An 11,768-nucleotide genomic window follows, 5' to 3' on the forward strand; every position below is an offset into this window, starting at 1 on the left:
CTCGAAAGTGTTCAACCGACGATCATGACTTATGACTATAAACTTTCTTTCAGTAAGAGGCACACCGGGTTTAAGCATATCCCAGACCAAAATCTGATGGGAGGAAATTTTCCTTGTGGGCTCGGATTAGCCGTTCTACTTTTACCAGAAAAAAAGGTTTAGCTGCACTTAATGGCTGTGTTAGAGGCTGTTTAACCAATAATGACACTCCACGTCAATCAAGCATGGCAATGAAAGAGTGGTTAAACAGCCCTTAGCAGTCATATGTGCAGCTAATCCGAATTCTTTTCTTATACATCCAGATGGAAATCTTGGATCAGAGGTTACTTATTTTAAATCCTTGACACTGGTATTTCAAGGCAACCGCAGTTGTATCATGGCGTGGTTAATTGGCTTAGTCACAGCTCTAAGCCCCAGTTTGGTTGATGGGAATAGGGGTTTAGAATGGGAATTAAAACGGGCTATTCCAATTCCAACTGTTTGGTTGGACAGAATCGGAATCCCATTCCTGTGGAATGGCATTCCCCCATTTGAGGGAATCACCATTCCCTGCCTCTCTCTATCCCATTCTTGCTGATTCTAATTATCATTCTTATTTCCATCTGAACCAAACAGACTATGGGAATAAATCATTCCAATTCTGATTCGGGAGGATTTTGATTCTGATTCTGATTCTGATTCCAAACCAAACAGACCCTAAGAGGAATGATAATAAACCAGCTTATCCAACTCTATTAGGAACACTACTAAAATATATATTTAAATACCGTGGACTTGAAAGAATGCATTATTATGTGATGAACTCGAATTTGGTCCTCACAAAAATTGTCCTCACACTGTCCTAGTGTTTTGCAGCCATGCATTGTAAGCATCCTCGTATCTGTATATTCTCAATGCACAGCTGCAAGGGATATGAAGACGGTGTGAGGACCCGGGATAATTCTATTTGTGGCTATTGCCGAGGCTTGGGCAACTTAAGAGAGAAAGCTCTCTTGCTAGAAAACAAAGAGAATCTTAAAATTAAATCTCAAAAAAGTTTCTAAGATTGTGAGAATAACAAGGGAATAGCCACCAGGCACCACCCCTTGTTTCGGCTAATTCCGGTCCTCAATGTCCGTTCCCCATGCAGCTTCGATTCCCAAATGGTTGAAGTTCTGTTTGTAGACTTTGAAGCCAAAATTGGATTATGAGCCTCCCTTCAGAAAATTAATTTTTATATTCATATAACTTTGGGCTTTTCAGAAATTCCCTACTGACTACTCCACCCCATCCCCCCAATCTTGGGATGATAAGGAAAAAGTGTCATTGAATTATTTTTATAACAGATTACAATCACATCCAAAACCCACAGGAAGCAAGGATAAGAGGGGAAGGAAGAAATTTTCAAGTTCTGTTTGCACAAGCAACAGCCGCATCATCCATTTTGGTGTAAAATGAGCTCAGATCTGTTATAGCAAGTGCTTCCCCGAACAATGACGCTTTCGTTGATTTCAATATGTGAACTTCTACATAATCACCAACTCTTGGATTCCGTTTTTCGTCAGTCTCGTCCCGATGTGGGACTGCAACATTCACAAACGAGACTCTGTGGCCCCTATCACTCTTTCCAATGAGTTCCCTCTCAGGAGCTCTCTTGTTGGGTCCTTCTACTAACACAAGTTGGATGGTTCCAATCTGGGAGTCATAGCACTTACCTGTTGTATCACGGAAAGCCTCGATGAGCTCAGTCAACCTCCTCTGCTTCACATCCTCAGGGACATCATCAACATAATTTCTATGGGCATGGGTTCTCTCTCTCATGCTATATGCAAACATGTATGCCATGTCATATCCAACAGCCCTTATAAGGCTTAATGTGTCTGCATGTTCCTCCTCTGTTTCTCCACAAAAACCTGCAAATTAATCCAAGAAAAATGTCAGGAGAGCAAGCATAGCTTTAGCAACATGCACCTTTGCCACAAATCAGACCAAGAAAAGTAATATCACCAAGTTGCTCATGACCTGTGCCATGTAATGGCCATACAACAAGTACGACCTAACCACCTGATGTATGTTCATTTGTTCAAATTCCAACCCAGTCCGAACCGAACCGACCATATATATATATCAGCTTTATTTCAGAAATATACATATTATATATAAAATTTCTGATATATAAAATATCAGTTTTAATCCATCAAATCATTTTTAATTTCCATGCATCCAGCCTTTGCTTTCTTAGACTTGAATCCTTTACCGTTCACACCGAGAGAATCATTCACAAAACCGACTCAAACCGATTCAAACCGACCAGGTTGGTTTTACTTAGTACTGGGTCGGTTGAAAAAACACCTGTAAACCAACCCAACCCGACCCGTGAACAGCCCTAAGTCTCATAATGGCTATTTTGTGCTAAAATGCTAGAGGTCAGGACCGTCAGGTACCCAATCAGGAGAGCACCCATCACAATATCCGTAAATGGATACAGGTAATGATGCAAAAGATATTGCAATTTTATATTCCCAATATACCACTCAATCAAGATCATTCTATAGACATTTCAACCATGAATGGACACAGAAAAGTAGCCAGATGGCAGACAAATGAAAACGTATTCATAAACCACTAAAATAGAAAGAGAAGAATACCATCATACTCCTCCAAGGACCCCAAAAAAATCTTGAATAAAATAACAAATGGTCTATTTGGATCAATGGGTGGCTATGGTTTTCAGCTCCCTTGGCATATGATATCTAGACTATAAAGAACTAGGTTATTTTCAGCTCCCTTAGCATATGGTCTGATATTTTGTTGTATCAGACCATTCATGAAGTGATTTTTGTCTCTAGTATGGAATAATAAATCCTTACCACATATAAAGTCACTGCTTATCCCAACATCAGGAATGGTGCTTCTAATCTTCTGCACAAGATCCAAGTATGCCTCTCGAGAATACCCCCGACGCATTCGTTCAAGTACTGTTGTGCTTCCTGTTTGTGCAGGCAAATGGATACTTTTGCAGATATTGTATCTATCTCGCATTAGATATAGTAATTCATCTGGGAAATCTTTAGGATGTGGGGATGTATATCTGAACCGCATCTCAGGAAATTCTGTGGAGAGTCTATCCAGAAGATCAGCAAAGCGCAGACCCATGTTCTTTACCTTGCACATGCTGGAAAAGCCTTCACTATACTTCCAATTGATTCCTGGTTCAACATCTTTGTCAACTCCAGAAGCATCATTGTAGCTATTCACATTCTGACCAAGAAGCATTACCTCTTTCACACCCTCTTTCCAAAGTTCACCTACTTCTCTTACAATTGATTCAACAGGACGTGATCGTTCTCTACCTCTAGTGAAAGGAACAATACAAAATGAACATATATTATTGCAACCTCTCATCACAGAGACAAATGCAGTAACTGAGTTCTTTGAGATCCTGACTGGACTGATATCAGCATAAGTTTCTTCAAGAGAAAGAAGTGTGTTTATCCCCTTTTGACCATCGTCAACTTCTTCTAACAAACGTGGCAAGTCCCTATATGCATCGGGTCCACAGACTACATCAACCATCTTATCTGCATCAAGAATCTTATCCTTTAACCTCTCAGCCATGCATCCCAGTACAACTACTTTTGGAGGGTGCCAAGATTGCGACCTTCCAATGGACACATTACTCTTCCAGTGCCTCTTAAGAAACCAGAAATAGTTAAGTCTCTGCCACACCTTTTGTTCTGCATTGTCCCTGATAGCACAGGTATTAATAAAAATGATCTCTGCACTCTCAGGAACATCCACAACTTCACCGTATCCAGCATTTTTCATGACAGATAAGACAATCTCCATGTCATTTATATTCATTTGACATCCATAAGTTTCATGGTAAATACGACCTCTTGGATGCACTTCCGGAGCTGGTAAGGAACTACACAGATAAAAAGGAGGAAAAAGAAAGTTGCAGTTAGGAACATCTATTTGAGCAAGCTAATAAAATAATAAGGATGAGCTATTCCAATCCACTTTTTACTATTGTCTCTCCCTCTTGAATCTTTAGTAAGTCAAATATCCTGCCATGAAGGAATATTCACAAATACATAGTTCGTTCCATGCAGAAATTATGAAGTGGCAGAAGCGCCACTAATAAAACAAGCAGCAAAATGAAAACCTATAGATCATTAAAATTAAGAGAATCTTAAACATTTTAATTACCAGAAAGCAAAATTTTCATAAGTTCATAAATAAAACAAGTAAACATAATGAAATGTGTACATTAGGTAAGTAGACAGCATGATTAACTGGCCTTTTTAAAAGTAAGTCCCCAATTGAACTAAAAAGAACAAAGAAGAACCATCAGCTTGTCCTGGAATGGAACATATGACTGAATAAAGTGACTGATGTGGAATCTCTAAATGTCTAATCAGATTGTGCTACTCCAAACTCCAACCATTTTCTTGAGTACGCTGATCAGGAAACTTGAACCGAACACAAGTAATCCAATGTACATACTGTTTGATTCTCATTTTTCAAGCGCAAGCTTAAAATCCTAGGACTCATATTATAAACCCCCTATACCCTTCTATTCTGGGAAAGTATAACCCAAATACAATACTTCCCTTTAGACCCCAGACCCTGCCAGATAGAACATTCACTATCTTCTAATCCATCAGAATGTCAAATTCCCTGTGGTTACTAACGATCTAGCTTTTCTTAAGGTTTGGCAAATATTTCCATAACCTAAATTTTCTCCAATCATCCAGCCTACTAATTTGCGTCCTTACAACAAAGACAAAAGCTTAGCTCTGAAGGAGTCTCCCCATCCTGTTGGAACTAAATACGCATAAAATATCATATTTATGGTCCCTAAAGGTGTGTAAATCAATTAAATGGAGTGGGAAAGTTGTCACTCAGCTTTTCTGTGAAATTGGGAAGGCAAGTTCCTTCTAGCAAATAGAGTATTGAGAACATCTCACCTAACAATTATTAGGATGCTTATCCTATAATGCACTGCCAGAGTTAGGTTTTAGTTCAAAAGGAGTGTCCCTCTTCCTAAGACTCTGAACTTGTTCTGGAGGAACCTCCTAGAACATTATTTTATTACTAAAACTTTCAACAATTAATAAGGCTTTCCAACTATGCGTGGGGAAAAAGTGGGAGATAACATTAATACAACTAGAGGTAGAGTGTATGGAGATGCAGCAGTGATTTGGGTGATATGGGAGGAAAGAAATCTGAGAATTTTTTAAGAAAACAAAAGACGCAAGGAAGTGCTGATAGAAGGGAGCATGATAAAGGTGACTTCGTAGGTAAAATCTGTGGGATTGTTACTCAGATTTTATGATATCTACAGAAATTGGAGGACAGTAGCATCCTCTTCATCAACTAAAAAGAAGGTCTTAAGAGAGTAGGATCCCCCTGATTCTGGCTTCCTCAAATTAAACTTTGATGGAAGTAGTTTTGGCAACCCATAAATGTCTGGAATTGGAGGGGTGATAAGAAATGACAAAGGGACTGCGGTGGGGTTGTTCTCAGGCCCTATTGGAAGGGGAGACTCCACTACAGCTGAACTAAAGGCAATGGTTTTTGGGATACAAAAGGCTATGGAGTTGAGTGAGAAAGCTGGTTGTGGAAGGCGATTCCAAAGTGGTCATAAGCTGGTTAAAGCAAAATGAAAAGACTCCCTGGCTCTATCGAAATGAAATTAAGAAGTTTAAATGCTTTTCCAAGGACATGCAGTTGTTAATACAGTGGACTCCAAGAGCAGCAAATGGCTTTGCAGATCAGCTAGCAAAACAGGGGGTTAACAGGGAACATTGTTTCTGGGCTCAGTTGTAAGGCTGGATAGTTAAAAGTCGATAGTTGGCAAACTCTAAATTCTAGTGGGGTAGCCAAGGCTACTTATTTCTGTAATCTTTCTGAATTTATTAATGAAGTCTCTTTTACTGATAAAAAAAAAGGTTCTGTATCTTGGAATAATTCCTCCCAAAACCACTTCAGTGCTGTATGTAACGTAAAAACCAGGGGGGCTACCAACTTCTGATGCTTTATTTATGAAAAAATGGAGAAAAAGAAGTCAGAGAGCCTACTCATGAGTCATGACTTCACATGAAGGGTCAACGACTCAATGCCTAATTTCTTCATAATAAATAAATAAGGCCTACACCTATGGATTTTTAGTACCGACTTTCTTTCTGGCCAGGCATTAGCATTTAGAAACCATGAGCTCACTTCTTCATGAAAGCATGGGTGTCTAGTAGACAGGCTTCTAAGGGGAAAAATTTGTAAAGGTTTGTTAGATTGATATATTTGTAAATAAGAGAAGTTATAGATGAATGCCTGAACATCTATAAAAGGTTTATAAGGTATCCCCAAGGCTGTTAGCTGATAAGACCCCTAATATTGTATGGGCAAATTTTAAATGAAGAATCATAGCATCCATAAATGAACATATAAGAGATGAGGGTGTCAAGATGGATGAATGAAAAATACAATAAACAATAAAACTAGAAACAAGCTCGTTCATTCATGGGAACCTAGGCATGGTCCCAATGTGTTACCAATGGGAAATCAACTCAGATGGTTTTTTCATTTGCATAGAAGCCATTATTGACCAGAAAGATTTATTGATCTGACACAAATAGAGGTTTCCAAAAGAGCTTCTGGATAAAGATTATAAGCTGCAAATATGGACAAGAAATCCACAATTTGGGGCTACTTCAGACTTGCACTTCAAATGGATCCAGCATATGGAAACTGGAAAGGCATCACGCAAGTCAGGGATGTTTTTATTATAAAAAATATTGTTTATTTTTCTTATTACCAGTGAGGAATTCCAATTTTGTTTTTTTGCCTTACTTTTCTGGATTAATAAATTATCTTCATTCATCAAAAAAAAAATTCCAATTTTGTTTTTGGACAGACTGATGAGTTGGTGACAGACCATTGGGCAATGTTTTCTAGATTTTTTTAGCCTGGTAGCAGCAAGAAATGATACAATTTAGGATTTATGAGCTGATAAGTGATCAGATTGTTCCATCACATCAACAAATGGGAAACTGATTCTCTGGCACACCTTCTAGAAACACTCAACTGGACTTCTATTTGGGGTGAACTGATTCAAGAATCTAGAAAGGCAGAACAAAATGAAGCATTTACAGTGAAGTCTTTCTATGACTCCCTGCTAGGTTCTTCAAGGGAATCTTTTCCTTGAAAGTGGGTATGGCAAGCACATGTGCCTTCAAAAGTCCATTTTTCATGTCGATACAATAGCTGTCTTGGATAAAATCCTAATGATTAATCATTTTATATGAGATTATGAAGGAAAGAGGTATTAAAAACAGACGCAACCACTGTGAATAAGAAGAGGAATTAGTTCCACACTTGCTCTTTCACCACTCCTACCTTTAAATTCATGGTCCCATTTTTTGATACTCTTTAGACAATGTTGGGTAATGCTTGTCCACCTTCAAACTACTTGTCGAGGTTGCAAATCAGATTGAAAAGTTTATGAGAGATTTTTTTTTTGGAAACTGGGAGACTCAAAAAAAGACCGTTTAGTGAAGTGGGAAGTAGTTTCTAGGAAACGGGAGCATGGGGGCTTAGGCATTGGTAATATTAGGTTAAGAAACTTTGCCTTGTTAGGGAAGTAGTTATGGATATTTCCCCTACAGCAGGACAGTTTGTGGCACTTGGTGGTAGTAAGTATTCACAGTATGGCAGCATATGGATGGGATGCTGATATTGACTCTAGGGCTTCTCACTTCTCCCCTTGGAAAGCCATTATTGGAGTCCTACCTACCTTTCAACCTTTCATCAGGTATGATGCATGCTCAGGTAACAAAATTTTGTTTTGGGAGGAAATTTGGATTGGGAACACTCCCCAAGGATAGGTTCCTGATAATGTATTCTCTTTCTTTAAATAAATTCAAGGTTATTTCCTCCTTTTGTGTGTCTAAGGGTTCATGGAATTTGGGCCTGAGGAGAGGGTTGAGGGACTCCGAAGTGGCTTTTGCATATGAGTTGTTCTCACTTTTAAGTTCAATTTTCCTAGATCATTCTTGCTTGGATAATAGAATTTAGTCAAAGTCCTCAGGTTTCTTCTCTTGCTATTCGTTTTTCAATGCTTCACTTGTTGTTGTGCTTGTTGCTTTTCTTGCTAAAGAAGTGTGGTATACCACTGTTCCATCAAAGGTTAGGGCTTTTTGTTGGGAAGTGGTTCTCCAAAAGATGGATGCTATGGATGTGCATCAAAGAAAAAGGCCAAATTGATGCCTTTCCCCACATGTCTATAGCCTTTGCTTGAGGAGTGGTGAGACAGTGACTCATCTACTAATCCCTTATCCTTATGTTTCTTATATTTGGGAATGGTTTTCCTCTCCCTTTGGTTGTGGGTGGAATCCTCCCTCGTGTGTGTTGAACCTTTTGACTCTAATTTCTTCTAACAACCAAAGAAGGGGGGTAGAGTGATTTAGAGAACAGCAAGAGCAGCTGCCCTATGGTCGGTTTGGAAGTAGAGAAATAACAGGACTTTCCAAAGGCAAGAAAGATACAGGGAAGCACTTGTCGAGGGCATTACCATCAAATTTATACATTGGCTGAAAGCTTTACAACTTTTCAAGGACTTTCTTTTGTTGGCTTAATTAGAGGTTGGAGTGCTATAGTTGTCTCCTCTTCTTCATCTCTTATAGTTTAGGAGAGTTGGTCCCACCTTTACTTTTTAGGGTGAAATTGAACTTTGATGGAAGCTCTCTAGGTAACCCAAGTCCCTCAAGAATTGGGGGGGGTGTCTTCAAAGATGAGGAAGGAAGAATATTGACCCTTTACTCAGGCCCAATCAGGGTGGGAGATTCATTAAGGGCAGAAGTAAAGGCCTTACTCCAAGGTCTTAGACCGGCAAAACAATGGGGAATGCAATAGTTAGAAGTGGAAGGAGATCCCAAGCTGGTAATCGGTTGGATGCAAGCAAGAAGCTTGGAACATGGTCCTCCAAACAATTGCTGAGAGAAATTATGAGCTTACCAAGGGAGCTTAGGTGCAGTTTAGATGGGTAACAAGATCAGCAAATGGAATGGCTAACGCTTTAGCTAAGCAATGTATCAATAGGGGCAAGGCACCAACCAGCTGGTTGGTAAGGTCTCCTGCTGGTCGTAGAGGAGGCTTGGGATCGAATCCTGCCTGCACCTGGGTTGGGGGATGGGCTACCCCCTGTTGTGTAACCCTTCAAACGAAATAAATAAAAAAAAAACAATGCATCAATAGGGAGGCTTTGTTTTGGGCTTGTTTGTAAGACTGGCTGTCTAATTGTCTATGGGTTCTCCATTCATTCTTTGGGTGGTGACAGTTGTACTGTTATCAATGAAAGTTATCTTTTCCTATCAAAAAAATGCCTAGGGACATCTAGACGCAGATTTCCCCTTGGTTGACTAAAGGTTTCAATATCCAGGGGCCAGGGATTGATTATAGAATCTGTTACTATTTGCATTGTGCTAGAGTATATGCAAGGAGGGGGAAACCTGCATCTTTGAAGGGAAGAGATTTAGGGTTGATCTTATCGAAGGAAAGATTGGAAGGCCGCTGGTGCATTGAGTCTTGATACCTAAGAAGTTTGAGGTTCTATCCCACAACCATTTGAGGACTCAATTGGAGAACATTCTGTTTAGTTCATATTTGACGTTAACATGCATACTTGTATATGAAAATCATGGCTCCAACTCATTAACCATGAACATCTTTCTGTAAAGTTGGCATTTTTTTCAAATTTTCCCTTTAATGTATAGTGATACATGCTCACCATTTATACATTTTTGTAGTGACTCCAAGTGGTGAGGTAACTAAGCAATGCTTTGTTGAGTTGAGTTGGGTTAGATCTAATAATACTTGCATTCTTTTTTTGTTAATATTATGCTTCTCTGAGTTAATACTTAATATTGCATTCTGTTATGTTATTTGGAACACTCAAGTCTTTAGCTACAGTCAATCATCTAAGAGGGTGTTCTACACCATGAATACTTATTTTACTAAATTTCCATGTCAGCAAAAAATTGAAACACGTCTTGAACTGTGTTTTTGTTCTGAGAAGCAAAAACAAGTTGGTTTTGTCTCAAAAATACAATTCATGTTTTTTGAAAACATAAAAATAATGCTTATTAAAACAAAAACAAATTTTGGAGAAGAGATAATATACGATTTATGAAACATGATATCGAATCACCAGATGAAGACATGTTCTTTAAACTAGATATTCAAAAGCACGTTTTTTTTTTCCAGTCTTGGAAGCAAACAAAAAAAAAGCGTATACAATCAGGAATATGCTTTCTGTGTTTTTGTTTTAAGAACCGATCTGTTTTTAAACCAGATAGTTTTGAGTTGTATTTGGAACACACAAAAATCGCAAAAGCGTATAATTTTTTAGACCAAGAGTCTGTACAAAGTGTTTTCTTATAAGGAATAATTTGCAGCTTATCTTTCTTTTGATGAATGACGAAATTTCTTTAATGGGAGGATCAAATGGCGTTAAAGAAGTAAGGAACCCTAGAAGCTGTAGGCATCCAACATTCACGAAGCGCGAAGCATAATACAAAATGTTTCGATATCAGAAAAGGTAAATTCCATTAACGGGCAGAAAATAACACAAACAACAATTAGATGGTCTACTGAGATATGCCAATGAAGAGCTCACTCTGACTGGGTTTCCGAAGCCGCAACTGCCGCCCGACTGATGAAGTGGTGGAGGCCCGGACCCTCGGTCTTGCTGGAGAGTGCAAACTGTGACTGGGATAGGGTCCTGGATAGATTGAGAGAAACACCGCGTTTGAGTGGCCGTGAAGTGAGAGGATGTAAAAGGGAAGAGAAATGAGATTTGCGGGAGAAAAGGGAGAAGTTCAACTTAAAACAGTGGCAGCTTTGGATTTTGGTGCGCAAGACATAATGAGGTTGATTGAGGAGGGAAGAAAACGAAGACAGAGAAGAGGCCATGGGAGACGGAGGTGTTCTCCCTCTCGTTTTCTCAATGGTAGAAGGTGAGATGGATTCGGCCCTTGTGGTCTCCTTGTTTGGAGAGTGAAGTGTTGTTGAACTTGAACTGAATGTGGATAGAACCTTAGACCGGACAAACCGGACGGGATCTGGATCCGGTCGGACCAAATGCAACTCGGATCAGTTAAACTTCGGATTGCCTCCTTTTTTCAACTTGTGTTGGAGATAACGTATCAATGATCAAACTTGTAAGTTTCCAAAAATATTATGTGACGGGGCATGTATAAGAGTAATACATGACATGAATTTGTACGAAAATAGCTAGAAAACCATTTTATTTTTTTAATTAGTAAATTTTTTTAGGGTAAATTTCTTAGTGGTTATAACCGATAGAGGTAACTTTTCACTCCTAATGTCATTCAAAGGTATGATCTTTTGAAAATATCAGGTTTAAAAAAATATATCAGGTAGGAGCACTGATATATGACGTGTATTACTATTCACCGTACGGTATGACATATACATTGAATTTATATCATACAATACAAGACAAAATTACCCTCTCCGTTAAAAACCTCCACTCTGGACTGTTCTTAGAAATTAGGAAATATACTTTGCTCTGTTCATTGATGAAGGTGGTAATCGCCGGTTGCTTTCTGATGGCTTCCCGACATGGGTCTCTGCTGCAAATCGAAAGCTTCTTCAATCACCCAGTGCAGCTTTACGAGCTAGATGGGTCTGGTAATAACAAGACCATCTCTCAGGCGGTGGCTGCTGCTCCAAGGAGACTTGTCCATAACTGACAACAGAGGGCT

At 39.0% G+C, this 11,768-nt stretch overlaps 1 protein-coding gene across 1 annotated transcript; it reads right to left on the reverse strand.

Moving 5' to 3' along the window:
- Positions 1-1,197: 1,197 nt before the first annotated feature.
- Positions 1,198-11,038, reverse strand: LOC148850786 (Methylthiotransferase). Its single transcript, XM_088942430.1, has 3 exons — positions 10,658-11,038; positions 2,850-3,907; positions 1,198-1,892 (listed from the first exon to the last, which is right to left on the reverse strand). Exons 1-3 carry the CDS (start codon positions 10,951-10,953, stop codon positions 1,384-1,386), a joined length of 1,863 nt encoding a protein of 620 aa, XP_088798556.1. The 5' UTR covers positions 10,954-11,038; the 3' UTR covers positions 1,198-1,383.
- Between the last annotated feature and the right edge of the window lie 730 nt (positions 11,039-11,768).

Source organism: Nelumbo lutea, chromosome 5 (genome assembly GCF_056320005.1).
Source record: "Nelumbo lutea isolate HS-2025 chromosome 5, American lotus-T2T, whole genome shotgun sequence".
Taxonomy (NCBI): domain Eukaryota; kingdom Viridiplantae; phylum Streptophyta; class Magnoliopsida; order Proteales; family Nelumbonaceae; genus Nelumbo; species Nelumbo lutea.